This window comes from Sinohyriopsis cumingii, chromosome 1 (assembly GCF_028554795.1).
Source record: "Sinohyriopsis cumingii isolate HCF-2022 chromosome 1, ASM2855479v2, whole genome shotgun sequence".
In the NCBI taxonomy this organism is placed as follows: domain Eukaryota; kingdom Metazoa; phylum Mollusca; class Bivalvia; order Unionida; family Unionidae; genus Sinohyriopsis; species Sinohyriopsis cumingii.
Window position 1 is genome coordinate 27,899,336 of NC_142961.1, and position 18,857 is coordinate 27,918,192.

An 18,857-nucleotide genomic window follows, 5' to 3' on the forward strand; every position below is an offset into this window, starting at 1 on the left:
CACAATATTGGCAGTGTTTTGCTGATGTAACTTTAAATCCTGCAACCACTAGTGCAACTTAATTAGACACAAAAATGTTTTTAATAGTGCTTTAGAACAAAACATTTAAAACAAAATCTTATATCCTGGATACATTTTCATTGGACAGAATTGTAGAAGCATAGTAATGGCACCAAATTTCATACTTGATTTTGTCACTGATTGGTTTTCTTGACTGTAACCAGCTACATTTTGTTTTGGGAATGCTTACTTAAGAAGCATTTTAAGAAGTAGTATTGTATAAACCTGTTCCTTTTATTGTCTCTTTTAAAAAAATCATTTAAAAATTTGTCACAACTAAACATCGTTCAGCTTCTGTAAGGTACTTATTCTTTTATATTTTTTCCTGTTTGTGTTATTGTCCAATGTAGATTTGTACTCAAGGAAAGGGCATTGTTTGTGTTATTGTCCAATGTAGATTTGTACTCAAAGAAAGAACATTGCTTGTGTTATTGTCCAATGTAGATTTGTACTCAAGGAAAGGACATTCTTTGTGTTATTGTCCAATGTAGATTTGTACTCAAGGAAAGGACATTCTTTGTGTTATTGTCCAATGTAGATTTGTACTCAAGGAAAGGACATTCTTTGTGTTATTGTCCAATGTAGATTTGTCCTTAAGGAAAGGAATGAGTAGATTTCAAAAGTGATCATGCAGGTTTCACACATGGCCAGTTTTGCACTGTTGATTATTAGTTTGTATACATTTATATATTTTTTGAGTATTTGACTGATCAAATTTGCAAGGCAATATCAGATTAGCAGATAGTATAACTTGTGCTCTATTTGAAGCTACTTCCATCAAATACTAAGAAATCTTCATTTTCTTTTTATTTCCAGGTACTGATGAGGACAAAATTATCAGCTGCCTCATCCGGTATTCATGTGAGCAGCGGCAGAAGATTAGTGATGCCTACAAGCAGAGCTATGGCAGGGTAATAAATCATGCATGAAGCCTTTGGAAACCATAACACTGTCATGAAAATGAAAGAACTGAAATATGTTGAGTGGTACTACTTCAGTGGGTATAAATCGGTCACAGCAATCTACTTTTTCCTCTCCAACAATTACACAGTACATTTATCACACATTCTTTGACTTGTTTGTACAGTCATGAAATAATGGTGGGTATATTTATCATGGAGGGTACTAATCACCATGGTAGAAATTAGTTGGTTGCCAGTTGTTATGCACAGTCCTGAAACTTAAAGGGTACTACTCACCATGTGTAAAAGTATGTCACAATGACCAACCTTTTGCCAGCCTTTTATGTATAGGTTAAAATGACATGCCCTTATGCTGTAGAGTCTATGCAGGGTTTCTGCATTATACCACAGCGCCAAAGTCATAGGTTTCATATTTCCATACCATACTTAATTGACATCCTTTGTGACATCCTTTATCACAACAGATATAACTGGATCATTTTGGTAAATGTGTACCTTAGATGCTTATTAAGTTCTTTCTTCTTAAAATGTTGGCAAATTGTTACAATTCTTGTTCATGTATCAACCAGCTGTTGGCAGATTGTTACAATTCTTGTTATGTATCAACCAGCTGCTGGCAAATTCTTATAATTCTTGTTCATGTATCAACCAGCTGTTGGTAAATTGTTACAATTCTTGTTCATGTATCAACCAGCTGTTGGCAAATTGTTACAATTCTTGTTCATGTATCAACCAGCTGTTGGCAAATTGTTATAATTCTTGTTCATGTATCAACCAGCTGTTAGCAGATTGTTACAATTCTTGTTCATGTACCAACCAGCTGTTGGCAAATTGTTACAATTCTTGTTCATGTATCAACCAGCTCATTAATATTGTTCATTTTAGATTCCATTTATACAAACATCATTAACACTTTTCATCTTTTCTTTTTTCTCAGTGACAAATATGATTTTAATTAGCTGTAATAAAAATGTTAAAGATTGGATGCTGCTGATGACAGTATGAACCAAAATTAGAACCCTGGGATTTTGATTGACTACAGTGTGACAAATTTTTCATCACAAAGAAAAATATCTTTATATTTGCTGACAGGAAAATTCTCCCATTTTAGGCACTGAAATATGACAGGTTAAACATATCATCTTTAAATAATTCTATGCCATCATGATTTACACTGATCATAAAATGATCATTGGCGCATAAATCAATGCTGTCTTGATGTGTGTGAATGGTTTGTGTGATGTCATTAAGCTTTTAATGTTAGAGCAAGATTATAGGTCCTTGTGCAGTTAGTGTCATTGATCTACAGAACAAAAATATTCAATGTTTTAAATGATCTAGAGAACATAAATATTCAGTGTTGTTACTGATGTAGAGAACAAAAATTTTCAATGCTGTCACTGATGTAGAGAACAAAAATATTCAATGCTGTCACTGATGTAGAGAACAAAATTATTCAATGTTGTCACTGATGTAGAGAACAAAATTATTCAATGTTGTCACTGATGTAGAGAACAAAAATATTCAGTGCTGTCACTGATGTAGAGAACAAATATATTCAATGCTGTCACTGATGTAGAGAACAAAAATATTCAATGCTGTCAGTGATGTAGAGAACAAAATATTCAATTTTGTCAGTGATGTAGAGAACAAAATATTCAATGTTGTCACTGATGTAGAGAACAAAATATTCAGTGTTGTCACTGATTTAGAGAACAAAATATTCAGTGTTGTCAGTGATGTAGAGAACAAAGATATTCATTGTTGTCAGTGATGTAGAGAACAAAATATTCAATGTTGTCACTGATGTAGAGAACAAAATATTCAGCGTTGTCACTGATGTAGAGAACAAAATATTCAATGTTGTCAGTGATGTAGAGAACAAAGATATTCATTGTTGTCAATGATCTACGGGTAAAAAATAGTGAATGTTGTAAACGATGTACAGAACAAGAATATTCAAATTCTTTACCTAAATATTATATTTTCCAGAATCTTGCTGATGATCTTCGTTCTGAACTTGGTGGAAACTTTGAGGATTTGGTCATTGCTATGATTACACCACCACGAATATATGATGCCCGCCAGCTAAAAGGAGCAATGAAGGTAGTAAACTATCCATCCATCCATCTGCTTAATTTGCACCTAAAGTGTATTTATCTTAATACTGGCTGGCAAGAATGTCATCCTGTATAAACCACATTGTAAGAGGATAGAAACCAAATGGATATAGATTAAGTGAAAACACCAAACACAGTGTATGCAAATGGCAAATATTATGATTATTTGAAAACACCAAACAGTGTATGTGAATGAAAAAAATTATGATTATGTGAAAACACCAAACACAATGTATGCAAATGGAAAAATATTATGATTATTTGAAAATGCCAAACACAGTGGTTGCAAATGGAAAAAATTATGATTATTTGAAAACAACCAACACAGTTTATGCAAATGAAAAAACTTATGATTTTGTGAAAATGCCAAACACAGTGTATGCAAATGAAAAAAATTATGATTATAAAATGCTAGTCTCAAAACTGACCATTAATAGTATTGCAGCAATAAAATGGAAAAGAATATGGTAATAATAAGAGAAATAACACACAAACACGTATACTCAAAAGTTGAATCTCGACTCTTACAGATACAAACAAAAAACTCATTCACCATATGATCCAATATCAATATTATCATCCACAACTAAGAATTTTATATTCACCATATGGTGAACATGAAATTATAAAAATGTGTGTGGTTCATGTAACCATGACAATCAGAATTCACAGTTCAAGGTCAAATTATGTAGTTCAAAATTCACATCTTTTGTACATCCATCCCCCTTTTGGTGACACCACTGTGTTGCTCTTTTGTCAACTTCTTTGCTTTTAAATATGTTGCTTTTCTTGCCAACAATGTTGATCTGTGACCAATCATGTCACCCTATTGTCAGCTATGTTGTGCTGTTTCCAACAATGTTGCCCTGTTGTCAGTTGTGAGGCTATACTGCCATTCATACTGTCATTTGGGGCCCCGAGTGGCCAAGTGGTCTAAAGCGCTCTACGTTACGGATCACTGCCATCTCACCTCTGTCTGCCCCGGTTCGAGTCTCAGATTAAGCCTATGTGGGTACATGAGAAAGCTTGCCAGTAGCTTCTCATGGGTCGGTGGTTCTTTCCTGGGTTTTCCTGGGTTCTTCCTCCCCCATTAATACTGGCTGCCATGTATAGCCTATCATGTGCTGAAAAATGGCATTAAACCCAACAACAACAACAACAACAACAACACACTGTCATTTTTGATAGCATGTCTGCCACACTACCAGCTAAACTGATACTAATCATGTTACCATACTAGCTACACTACCAGCCATGCTACCATACTGCCAGCCACACTGCCACACTGCCAGCCTTGCTACCATACTGTCAGCCCTCTGGCTGTAGTATACTGTCTGTAAAGTTGACACTTCCTGACAAGGTCTTGGGATCGCTGTGTCAACACATGGCATATGCATCCATTATGTATTAAAACAACACATGCCAGTACCCAAGTACATCATGAAATGTGGGTATCTAACTGTGAAAGATGTACAATGAACTGCACCTGTTATTCAGTTAATACTAGTCCACGCAACAAAATAAAAATAAAACAACTCATGGTAACTCTATATGTGTCAACAAAATCAATTGCATATAATTATTCTAATGCATCACCAAGTTATTTCCTTGCCTTATTTCATGACAAATACCTCCCCATACAACAAAATGGACACATTTTTGAGTAATTATGACATACAAATGAATGAAAAAATTAAAATTCTTCACTTGCGATACTTAGGATCCTGGGTCACATTTAATCCTAATTGGCACAGACACCTTCAACTTAATTTTGTGTTCTACCAATGTCGTACAATCTGGCCTGTCAGCACAGACATATTCAACTTAACTTTGTGTTCTACTGATGTCGTACAATCTGGCCTGTCAGCACAGACATATTCAACTAAAACTTTGTGTTCTACTGATGTCGTACAATCTGGCCTGTCAGCACAGACATATTCAACTTAATTTTGTGTTCTACCAATGTCGTACAATCTCTCCTGTCAGCACAGACATATTCAACTTAACTTTGTGTTCTACTGATGTCGTACAATCTGGCCTGTCAGCACAGACATATTCAACTTAATTTTGTGTTCTACCAATGTTGTACAATCTGGCCTGTCAGCACAGACATATTCAACTTAACTTTGTGTTCTACTGATGTCGTACAATCTGGCCTGTCAGCACAGACTTATTCAACTTTGTGTTCTACCAGTGTCATACAACCTGGCCTGTCAGCAGATACGTATTCAATTTAATTTTGTGTTCTACTAATGTCGTAAAATCTGGCCTGTCAGTACAGATGTGTTCAACTTAAATTTGTGTTCTACCAATGTCCTACAATCTGGCCTGTCAGCACAGACATAATCAACTTAATTTTGTGTTTTGCCAATGTCATACAATCTGGCCTGTCAGCACAGATGTATTTAACTTAATTTTGTTTTCTACCAATGTCATACAACCTGGCTTGTTGGCACAGACATATTCAATTTAATTTTGTGTTCTACCAATGTCATACAACCTGGCTTGTTGGCACAGACTTTCAACTTAATTTTGTGTTCTACCAGTGTCGTACAACCTGGCTTGTTGGCAAAGACATTGAACTTAATTTTGTATTCTACCAATGTTGTACAACCTGACCTGTTGGTGAATAAGGCTAAGTATTCTCCCAAGACTGCATTAATCTAATGGGGACCTTTCCAGGTTGTTTGTAATCTCCTTAACCTCATAGAGACCTTTCCATGTTGCCTTTAATCTCCTTAACCTCATAGGGATCTTTCCATGTTGCCTGTAATCTCCTTAACCTCATAGGGACCTTTCCACAGAACCAACAAGTTGTTCATGTTATTAGGAAGGAATACTAGCACCTAATCTCCCACAATGAATTTTCCATTTCACACCCAGTGACTGTAGTACCTGGTATACTCATGCCCCAATTTCACAAGTTCTTCATGCACTATCTGACAGGTACTCTCAAGTTTCTCACCCAAGTCCAGTACATATTTGTAAGTGCTTTCTGCTTCATTGTTTGCAATATCACCTGTCCAAGGTTTTCATAGGATCTGCACAGGACCTTGAATTGTCCTTCCATACAACAATTCAAAAGGCATGAACCACAGACATTCTTGTAGTACTTCTTGATACATGAATAGATCCATATTCAAAATAATGGTCCCTGTATTGTGGTCATTTTGTGTCCATTTGCCAAAACATATGCTTCAGGGTGCCATTAAATTTCCTTACCAGTCCATTGCACATTGGATCGTATGGCTTAGTATGTAGCTGTTGGACGGATACAAGCTTACTAATCTCTGTCATGAGGACAGAAGTAAATTGGGCTCTACAATCCATAAAGAGTTCTTCCCGTACAACTACCCTGCTAAACAAATCACAATTGCTTTGGCCACCTGTTCAATTTTAATGCTTGGTAACGTTACAGCCTCAGGTTACCTGGTTGCATAGTCCACAAGGGTAAGAATATACCTGTTTTTCCTATTGTTCTTGGGTTTGATTGGACCTACAGTATCCACAGCCATTCTTTTAAATGGCATGTCTGTTTAAAGCAGCTGTCCCAGAAGAACTCCTGTGACTCTTCCCTTAGATAAAGTTTTTTTGGCAGAAGACTGACAATAATGTGTGACATCACTATTAACACCAGGCCAGTTGAATACAGCTGGCACTCTACTAATGGTATTCCCCTAACTCAGATGGCCTGCCATGCTAGATTCATGTGCCACCCTAAGTACGTTGGGATTTGTATTTCTGGGGCACAACCAATTGCCGATGTTTCTCACCCTCTGATGTGGTGAACTCCACATGGATTAAACAATATGTCCGTATTAACTTTGCAGTGCCCCCACCCTTGCAATTTTAATGGCACCAGACATGATTTTCTCTGCAATTCATTTCATGGATTGATGATACTTTTGCTCTTGTATGAATTAGTCACACAAGATTTCAGTCACAGTCTTGGGGACCTTTAAATTTTGAAATGTTTTTCTCACTACGTTTGCACCCACATTCTGACTACTTGAGCTAAAGGTACTCTAAAATCTGCCATGGTTGGAAGATGGGAACCTCCAACATAACTGATGATCAGATCACACATAGAGTTATCCATGCAGAGGCATTGACCATTTCGGTCAAGAAAAGAGTTTCTATCTTGATCCTTACAGTATGCTGATGATGCCTTTCGGTTATGAGATTGTTCTGTATTGTCCTTTAAAGCAAAGTAGCAGATTTTTAATTACTCCATCTTGGAGTCTGGAGGGTTCAACTGCATAACAACAAATGTAGTACATGAGAAGATGCATGTTAAACGGAGATTCACAGATCATACATAGGGTTATCCCTGTAGAGGCATTGATCATTCTGGTCAAGAAAGGAATTTCTATCTTTATCCTTACAGTTGGGATGCAGTTGATTGTCTGATCAAGTAGCATACATAGAGGCTCCCACCCATGCATATGCTAATCCTTTACAAGATGGCATTTAATAATACTGTGACCTCTTGACCGTTAACAGTTTCTCTCACTGTTGCTACCTGCACTTCAGGAAAAACATGCGCCAAGTTATTGGATACTATGTTTGACCTGTTTAGGACTAGCAGACCCATTACTTTTTACTCTCTTTAGCCACAGTGACCTGGGTCCCTTCCTTTTAGGACACTTTACTTTGGTTTTTGACCTCACTTGTTACATGCATAACATTGTAGATCCCATTGACCTGTATCCTTACCCAGCTTGCTTGCCTCAACTGATTTCACAGACTCTAGGCATTGGTCCCCTAGACTGCTTTCCAGACTTGTAATCTTTTGAAACCACATCCTGGGTCACCATGAGCTTCAGCAAACTAATGCACCTGCTTACCTGTATCTTGAACATTTAAAAAGATCTTCTCTTTGAGAAACTGGTTCAAATCTTGACTAACTGCACTTTAACAGTTGGTCTCTGAGCAAGAAATATGTCAACCCTTCAAATGCTGGCACTTTCTTTTATTCAGTCCATGATTGGAAATAATTCCTATTCTGATGCCAAATGTTGAAACTAGACTCTCATGAATACATACATACATACATACATACACCAAATGTTATGAAATCAGTGTTGTCATCACCAAGTTATTTTCTTGCATATTTGAGGACACATGTGTCATGGATCAGGAGTTTATACTGTGAATACATACTGTAATGATGTAAAACTGCATTTGTCCCCTTTGCCTACTTTTCTAACCATGCCTCAATGACACAGGCCCAGATCCAGCGCAGAAACTGCAGAGTGGAAAGAATATTTCCTGGACAATGGATAATGTGTGTCATGCAGTCCTACCTTGAGAACCAATTGCACTATTGTTTGAAATAAATTGAGCTGATTTCCAAAATTCTATTTCATTGTAATATTCTATTTCCTTTCAGTTATTATTAATTTGTCTGACTCTTATTTAATGAGACTGTCACATCCCATTATTATTTTTTAATGTTTTGTTTGATTGTAGAGTAAAATACATACAGGTCATGTATGTGCATTTACTTATCTTAAATTAAACATAAAATATTGGTTTAAAATTAATACTAATTTTGTGTAACCAAAGTCTATTCATTCCTGATTATTTAATGCAATTAAACTGTCATACAGAAACTTCCAGACGAAAATTTTGATCAATTCAATGTTGGTCAGGTGCTAAGCTGGGTAATAAAACCCAGCACAGCGAGTCTAATCATCAAAATATAGGGTAGTACAAATTTGTTTATCAACATGCATAGCTGTCATTGTGTCACATTAAATCCGGATTGTATTGGATCACACCTTTAGGTTGATCTCATCCCAAAATGTTGACATACTTTAGCATTGGTTTGGCCAAATGTACTTCTTAAGGCATGTAAGTAATGATCTTCCAAAGGAATATAGGTGTATGAGGCTCCATATAGAGTCAATATTTGCCATTTAAAGGTATGTAAAATCAAATTCTGAAAAATGACACCCATTACTGAAATAATGGGTGCTTAATGCCTACATGACCTATATGAATTTTACTTTAGTTTACTTAGAGTGTCATATCCTTTTTTGATGTTTTTTCTGACTCTAGTTGAATAAGACTCACGTCATTCTACACCTGTTAGAGATTTAAGGCTTGAACTAGTAGATTTTTGTGAAAGTCTGGTTGTATAAAACTCACCTAGCTTGTCAGACTAATATTAGGTCTTTCTTGCCTGATTGTATATCTGGCATGTCAGACTAATGTTTTATATCTTTCTTGCGTGGTGAATAATACTCACATGGTTTGTCAGACTGTTTTATATCTTTCTTGCCTGGTTGAATAATACTCACATGGTTTGTCAGGCTGTTTTATATCTTTCTTGCCTGGTTGAATAATACTTGTATGGTTAGTCAGACTAGTTATGTTTTAGGTCTCTCTTGCCTGGTTGTATACCTGGCTTGTCAGATTAATGGTTTATATCTTTCTTGCCTGGTTGTAAATCTGGCTTATCAGACTAATGCTTTATGTATTTCTTGCCTGGTTGTATACCTGGCTTGTCAGATTAATGGTTTCTTGCCTGGTTGTAAATCTGGCTTGTCAGACTAATGCTTTATGTCTTTCTTGCCTGGTTGTATACCTGGCTTGTCAGATTAATGGTTTATATCTTTCTTGCCTGGTTGTAAATCCGGCTTGTCAGACTAATGCTTTATGTCTTTCTTGCCTGGTTGTATATCTGGTTTGTTAAATTAATGTTTTATGTCTTTCCTGCACAGGGAGCTGGAACTGATGAGTCCACTTTAATTGAGATTTTGTGCTCCAGAAGTAATGCTGAGATTGCACAGATCAAGGCTGAATATGCTAAAGGTAAGACTTCTAAAAAAAACATTGGCCTTGATTAAATCCTTTTCAGTGGTAATAATTAAACAGATGTAATCACATAGGAATATGACAGGCATCATCTGTAGCAGATGTTAAGAATACACAATTTCATCATACTCCATTCACCAAATAATTAAGTATAGGAATTACCATTTACCAACTATAAAGTCAAGGAGTGCTCCAGTGGCCTATTGGTTAGAGTATCTGCCTTGGATGTGGGATGTTGCAGGTTCAAAACCTGGCCGAGTCATACCAAAGACTTATAAAATGGTACTAATGGCTGCCTCGCTAGGCACTCAGCATTAAGAGGTTAGTATTTTGACAGGTTGGTCTGGTGTCAGGGTAATGTGACTGAGTGGGACATAATTCTATATATCTGTGGCATGATGCCCTAGTGCTAGACATCACTATAAACTGCCACACTGCAGACATCATAGCAATATGGCTGACAAATTGTTAAAGCTATGTTAAAAATCCAAATCACATGCATGCACACACACACACAGAGTCAAGGAATTACCAGTTACCAAATATAAAGTCAAGATACTGTATTAGGTTAAAATCCAGACATGTTCGCATTTCTCTGCAAGCCTTTATGGAATTTTAAAATTACAGAATAAACCTGCATTTTTAAGAAGTTAGGAAGAGAGGTTTCATGGAGGTGGTCTTGTTCTTGCAGTGTAGGTCATTTGTGGACACTCTAGTTTATGTAATCAAGATCACAGATGAATTCATTTTCATGTGACATCCACAAATCTTAACAATGTGTTCTTGCATCTGATTGGCTGAGCTTATGAACACCCTAGAGACCATATTTCTGATTTGATTCTGAACCTACTTGCTATGTAAGCTTATGAACACCCTAGAGACCATATTTCTGATTTGATTTTGAACCTAATTGCTATGTAAGCCTATGAACACCCTAGAGACCATATTTCTGATTGATTTTGAACCTAATTGCTATGTAAGCTTATGAACACCTTAGGGACCATATTTCTGATTTGATTTTGAACCTAATTGCTATGTAAGCTTATGAACACCCCAGAGACAATATTTCTGATTTGATTTTGAACCTAATTGCTATGTAAGCTTATGAATACCCTAGAGACCATATTTCTGATTTGATTTTGAACCTAACTGCTAAGTAAACTTGTGAACACCCAATACACCATATTTCTGAATGGATCTTGAGCATTACAGACGGGTTCAATTATGAACAATATCCATTCATATTAATGAAATGATATTACATGTGATTGATTCAGCTTGTATACACTGTAGAGGCCATATTTCTAAACAGACTTTTATCTGACTATAAGTAAGCTTATATCATCAAAATCTTATAGTTCAAGTGTGAGCAATAATCATGCTTTTTAATGAACTGATATTTTGTCTCATTGGCTAAGACTGTTTCCACTCTTGAGACCTTATTTCTGATGAGAACGTTATTAAATTCAGTATGTCAGATTATTGTTTATAACACTTGTTGTCAAGAAATTTTGTTATAATAATTTAATATTGAAACCATGTATAACTTGCCAGTTTTTATTAGAAAGTAAGGGACCTAACCTGTGCAACCCGTGATAAGGATTATTGAGAATGACAAATTTGGGGTTCTGCAGAGTTGTTTCCCATGTAAACAAAAATTTAAACCCCACAAAAAATATTTTGGAATACAAGATGCATAAATTTCAATAGAACAAATTGTAGCAGATAACAAAACAATACAAATTAGGTATTATAATGAACGAATTTGAAATTAAGACTCAAGAAAGTATAAAATAGCAATGTAACAAGTAGCATTCTCAGTTGATTAGATATTCAAGATAAATAAATGCTGGACAGACACAGGAATTCATTTTAAATGCATAGATTATCACCCCTTGAAAAGCCAAACAAGTTTATATACCTTTCTAAGAAATGAATATATATATACATATATATAGTCTAGGAAAAAGTTAGATCACACTAACATACACAATGTAGCAACTATGTGGTAAAGATTTTCCATCCTCTCTATAGTTGTTGAGTTTTCATTCACAAGCTGCGACATGTTTGCTACCAAGTCAGGAATATTGGGCCAGCTATTGCATTCACATATGAACTTTGTCATCAGATTTACTGTAGATTGTCTAATTAAAGCCATTGTGATTGTTTTGTTTGTGTTGCAGAGTTTGGTAGTCTTGAGGAAGATCTAGAGGGAGACACCTCAGGCAACTTCTGCCGCATGATGGTTTCGCTTAGCACTGGAAGTCGTGAGGAGGGCAAAGCAGTTGACCTTAAAAGAGCCAATGATGATGCTACTGCCCTCCATGAGGTATTATCATTTTTACAATCATATGGTTTAGTTTGAGCTAAGGATACAATTTTGTTTGTATATATATATATATATATACATGTATAATCTCAGATGAAAATGAAAAGAATTAAAGAGAACAAAACTAAACATAGTGATAGAAATATTGGAAGCCTGGCATTTGTAGATTTATTATAGCTCAACCCCTATGTATATTTTTGCTAAATTCCAATTATATTGATGCTTCATAAGATTTTTTTGTGTTCAAACCGAATAACTGGACCTTCAGTTGAGAAAGTTTAAATGGCATAGCAACATATCTCTAAAAGGCAAAAATAACAAATGTCACTTATTTAGAAAATCTGTGCATAAACTAGTGATAGCAAATGGTTATCAAATGACATACTGCTAGTACTATCTTTGCCATGCTAATCCATATTGATTCTGATGGTTGAAAACAGAGATATTGCTATTTTAAATGAGAGGTAAAGGCAACATTACCTTAAAAGAAAAAATGTCATTTGAAATTGATTGTGGATACATGTGAAACTTTTTCATATATTTATACCATTTTCTCTCTTAATCTGAAAACTATTTTACTAGTTGTTTTCTCAGCTTCTCAAGATTTAATTCTATTTCTTTGACAAAGACATAGTCTGTTTTTATTTTTATTAAATTCTGTATGTATTTGTTGTGATTCTATGGTGTATCTTGATGTGAATGTCTCCAACTTTATTGGAATGTCATTAACTGATTGTACAGGCATGTATCTGAATGGACTGAATAAACTGATTGTATTGACATATAATATTGATTGGTCTGACATGCACATAATTGTATAACTTGATAGCGTAGACATACAATATTTGACTGAACTGCCCTAATTGTATAAATTAATTTTGTGGACATATGATTGAACTATTTCAGAATGTAGTTATATAAGGATGGCATCTTAATAATATTTGGCACAATCTTGATATCCAAGAAAAGTACATCATTATTGCTATTTACAAATCAAATATGGGCATTTACCAAGGAATACAGAAATAAAAAAAAATCAACCATGGCCCTTATGGAAAAACCTGAAATAAACCGACTGTATGAGAGATAAAAATTCAACCATGGCACTTATGAAAAAACCTGAAATAAACTGTATGAAAGATTAAAATTTAACCATGGCCCTTATCAAAAAGCCTCAACTAAACTGACTGTATGATAGATAAAAACACAGCAATGGCCCTTATGAAAAAACCTGAAATAAACTGACTGTATGAGAGATCAAAATTCAACCATGGCCCTTATGGAAAAACCCAAAATAAACTGACTGTATGAGAGATCAAAATTCAGCCATGGCCCTTATGAAAAAACCTGAAATAAACTGTATGAAAGATCAAAATTTAACCATGGTCCTTATCGAAAAGCCTCAACTAAACTGACTGTATGATAGATAAAAACTCAGCAATGGCCCTTATGAAAAAACCTGAAATAAACTGACTGTATGAGAGATCAAAATTCAACCATGGCCCTTATGAAAAAACCTGAAATAAACCGACTGTATGAGAGATCAAAATTTAACCATGGCCCTTATGGAAAAACCTGAAATAAACACTGATTGTCTGAGAGATCAAAATTCATTAATGGCCCTTATGTATAAGCCAGAAATAAAATGACTGTATGAGAGATCAAAATTCAACAATGGCACTTATGGAAAAGCCTGAAATAAAGTGACTGTATGTGAGATCAAAATTCAGCCATGGCCTTTAAGTATAAGCCAGAAATAACATGACTGTATGAAATCAAAGTTCAGCCTTGACCCTATGGAAAAGGCTGAAATAAAATGACTATGATACTATGTTTGAACGTAATACTAAGTGCATCATTTGTTTCTTACACTTTCTTACTGCCACCATAACACTGTCTCCATTGTGACTGGACTGCAAGGCAAACTAGTGGTATACAAACTATAACTTAGTAACAGCTCAATCTCTATTTGGAAATGTTCTTTCTTCAGGCTGGAGAAGGGGCATGGGGAACAGATGAGACAGAGTTTAACCGGATTTTGTGCCGGAATAGCTTCAGCCAACTGCAGGCCACTTTCAAGCAGTATGAAGGCATACGTGGCACTACCATTGAGGAGGTCATTGAGTCAGAAACTAGTGGCTCACTTAAGGAAGGCTACCTCTCAATAGGTAAGGGTATCAGTAGGCTGTATCAGTACATCTGATATCAATGTAAGACTGGAAATGCACACTTGTCAAGATTTCTAACTTAATACCTGATATAAGTGTAAGATTGAAAATGCACACTTGTCAAGATTTCTAACTTTATACCTGATATAAGTGTAAGATTGAAAATGCACACTTGTCAAGATTTCTAACTTTATACCTGATATCAATGTAAGATTGAAAATGCACACTTGTCAAGATTTCAAACTTTATACCTGATATAAGTGTAAGATTGAAAATGCACACTTGTCAAGATTTCTAACTTTATACCTGATATCAATGTAAGATTGAAAATGCACACTTGTCAGGATTTCTAACTTTATACTTGATATCATGGTAAGACTGGAAATGCACACTGTCAAAATTTCTAACTTTATACCTGATATCAGTGTAAGATTGGAAATGTGCACTGTCAAGATTTTTAACTTAATACCTGATATCAGTGTAAGATTGGAAATGCATACTGTCAAGATTTCTAACTTTATACCCGATATCAGTTTAAGATTGGAAATGTGCACTGTCAAGATTTTTAACTTCATACATGCCAACCCTCTGAGAAGGAAAAGCATCATTATTGCTATTATTATTGCTATTATAAGGCAAAAAAGCATAATTTGGGTGTAAAAAGTGGTCTATATGCATGCCAGAATTACAGCACATGTGGAAAAGATACATTTCATTTTGCTACTGACTTGGTTCCACTGTTGGTCAAAAGTCTTGCACAAATTGCAAAATCCAAATGGATTAGAACCAGAATATACAGAAAAATTATTTATATTCAGCACTCACTTTAACTAATCTACATGTGTAACTGTTGTTGAATGATCATGAATTTAAATCCTGCATGGTCATAATCATTTGATCTGAGTGTTGAATTACATTACTCACATATTCTTCTTTTGAAGTTTGAAAAGATCCATCTGCTCTAACATTTTCCGTCATATAATATCCACAACTCATACCATAAAGCATTTGGTATACCATCTAGCACCATTCTGTTTTAAAATATAGACTGGTCTGCTAACTATCTTATAAACATAATGAATCTGTGAGGCAGTATTCATGTTTGAAGAAAACTGTACATTTTCTAATAAATGGGTCATATACAGTTGCTATAAATAGGAAGTAAGAAAAGCACTCTTATGCTATTCTAACACTACAGCCTTCATTTTAAGAACATTCTCAAAATGTTATGATCAGAATTAAAGAGATGATAATAAAACTGACAGAATCAACTTTTTATTGCTTTATTTTTATTTTATTTTTTAATGTACCAAAAAGCATAATCCTTATACAGGCAAGCTTAAAACGCAATTTGGTGAAATAAAGCGTAATGATTACGTCAAAAGCATAACAGTTGGCATGTATGCTGATATCAATGTAACAGTGGATATGCACTTTCAAGATGGCTAACTTCATACCTGATAATCCTGATATTTATTTTACTTTATGGATATTTTTTTATGGGGCATTGACATATAAATGTAGCATATCAATTTTGAACTCATTGTCCCAAGACAGATGAACTAGTTTTATGAACTTGTATAGATCTTTTGAGCTTTTATAAGAAATTGTTTCCCCAACTTGGTATGCATAAATTATGTCCTAACATCTGACAAGTTGGTGGTAAAATACAATGTTCCGTGTCTTATTGAGCTTATTGTTTCTTTACTTGATTTTTCTTGTCATCATGGCATACCACGGATGTGATTTACATGCAGGTTATCTTTACCCGAGTCTGATAAGAACTTTAACATTTGACATAATTAAAATGGGCAAAGTTGTACTTAATCCTTGTGATGGGATCCATTTGGCAGCAACTATCACTTCAGGAACAAGGCTCAGACAATCCACATTGGGATTATAATAACTTTGTTGTTGTTGTGGAGTTTAACGCCATTTTTCAGCACACGATAGACTATACATGGCGGCCAGTATTAATGGTGGAGGAAGAACCCGGGAAAACCCTGGAAAGAACCATTGACCCACAAGAAGCTACTGGCAAGCTTTCTCACATACCCACATTAACCGAATCCGAGACTCGAACCCATGCAGAGAGAGGTGAGATGACAGTGATCCGTAATGGAGAGCGCTTTAGACCACTCGGGGCCTCAACTTTGTTTTGTGGTGCCATGTTCTCGAAAGGATATAAAAAGGAAATCCTACTTGTTTTTATGAAATAACATCCAGATAAATTTGTCAAAACTTAGTATACCTTCGTTCTTTCATTTTATTTGCAAAAATATATCTATTGGTGTATAGTAAAGGTGGAGCCTTGATAATTGTTGACTGAGTACTAAATTTTGTTTTTCAGTCAAAGTTCTCAAGAACCGCTACAAGTTTTTTGCAGAGCGTCTTAATCAAGCCATAGCAGGTGCAGGAACAGATGACAATGATCTCATTCGCATAATTGTTTCAAGAAGTGAAGTAAGTTAACTAAGAAACTTTGAAAAAGCATCATTTATGATTACAAAAATATTTCTCCTTTAAAAGCATATCATTTGCGACTAAAGACACAATACTCCTTTCTTCATCTACACATTTGAACCTATTTCATTTTTTTATTTTATTAAAGTTTGGTATATCAGACAATTACTTAACATTGCATCACCTTATGGGTTGAGTGCAAGGTCCATGCTCGTTTGATTTGAGGAACACATGTTAGTCTGATATGGCTGTTAGGATACATTATTGATAAATAAAATCTTACCAGACTTTGATTTGAGGAATATGTGCCGTGAAGGTCTCAAGGATCCAATATATTCTTGTGACTGGATTATTCAACAGTTCAAGCAGTTCATGTAATTTGTGTAACTGCACAGATATTTCTTTTAGATTAGCATTTCTTGGCTGACCATTTCGAACTGGACTCTAATCAGTCTTACAAACTTTATTTTAAAATAATGTTCCAAATGCATGCCATGAAACTTAATAAATTTTACTTTAAAACTCCTTATTTTAGATTGACCTGGGGAACATCAAGAAGGCCTATGAAGATCTGTATGGACAACCTCTGGCTGATGCCGTTGAAGGGGACACTGGTGGGGACTACAAGAAGTTATTACTGGCCCTTGTCCATGGGAACTAATGAATGTTCTTGCAATCTTGCCAGATCATACAAAATACTGATAGCTTCTAACATTACATTTGCTTAACACTGTATGACAAGTTTATATATCTTTAATAAACTTCCCATCTTCAACTGCTTCATGAGGGTTTCAGCCAGGATGTACCCTTGTGGGATTTCCACAAAATAGACACCAGATCCTGCAAAGGAAGTTTAATGACACAAAAAAATGAATGTGTATTGTTTTGCCTTTGATATAAACGAGATGCAAACATTAATCAATAAATCTTCCAATTGTTCAACTCTTGTTTTTATGCAAATCCACCAAGTGATCTATTGTACTGGTCACAGTGATCAGATTATCAATTACACCCCACCCCCTTTCTCCTAATCCCATATATGGCAATGCATGGGAGTGACCAGAAAAAGTTGCATACCTAGCATACTCCATAATATTTCTTGGTTGAGAGGTCAAGAATAAAACTAGCATTTGATCAGTGGTTATTTATTTGGGTACACGTATTAATGTCAATAGCATGTAAAATAAACTGTTACATATTTCATTTGGTTATGTGGATGGGCCATCGACTATTCACCCATTTTTTCAAATGAAGGATGCCAGCATCCACATTTTTGTCAAACCTGGCTGAAACAGTGCTTCATAGTTTGTTCTAGAGCATGAATGAATCATTTCTAAATAGATGGTGACTTCTCTACTTACAGTCACTTGTGCACATTTGATGGACTGTTTTCTTACCACAAGGATACAAGTCGTTATCTCTTTACTCAAAGATATCAAAGATAGTGGCAAAAGAAATGTTTTTGGCTTAAGGACTTAGAGTAGAACGGCATCCACTCAGGAGGGTTTCTAATATTTGTTTACAACTTGTACACTAACGCAATGACACTGTTCCAAAATAAAAGGAACTTGAGTAATCTGCTCTCATGTGAAACCAGTATATTTATTGCAAAGCGCAAATGGACTTTTCCTCGACTCCAATTAGAAAGAGGGAATGAATGTTCAAGATTATACTTTTCAACCATAGTATGTTCTCACTGATGTGTTCTTAGAGCTAAAGTCACACGCTGTATTCCCCATATTGAAAGGTGATATGAAGTATATGGAAGTGACAGACTACACACACATATATATATATTTGTATTTTTTAAACTTATTTTCTTGTAAACCTTCTTTTAGTAGAAATCTGTATAGTGACACTGAAAATAAAATTTTTAAAACAAAATAGTTTTTTCTCTCATATCATGCTCAATGATACAAAAAGAGTTGGAGACAGAATCAGAAGTACTAATGTACTTGTTTGGTGGTTCATA

At 35.1% G+C, this 18,857-nt stretch overlaps 1 protein-coding gene across 1 annotated transcript in view; it reads left to right on the forward strand.

Annotated features, from left to right (window-relative positions):
* The window catches only part of LOC149806591 (annexin A4-like), a 37,676-nt gene extending 19,849 nt beyond the window's left edge, over positions 1-17,827 (forward strand). The window contains exons 3-9 of the mRNA XM_089955281.1: positions 877-971; positions 2,976-3,089; positions 9,832-9,922; positions 12,109-12,254; positions 14,245-14,422; positions 16,773-16,885; positions 17,421-17,827. Of these exons, the coding sequence (XP_089811407.1) occupies positions 877-971; positions 2,976-3,089; positions 9,832-9,922; positions 12,109-12,254; positions 14,245-14,422; positions 16,773-16,885; positions 17,421-17,546 (863 nt within the window). The 3' untranslated portion in view covers positions 17,547-17,827. The remainder of the gene's footprint in view (positions 1-876; positions 972-2,975; positions 3,090-9,831; positions 9,923-12,108; positions 12,255-14,244; positions 14,423-16,772; positions 16,886-17,420) is intronic.
* The last annotated feature ends 1,030 nt before the right edge of the window (positions 17,828-18,857 follow it).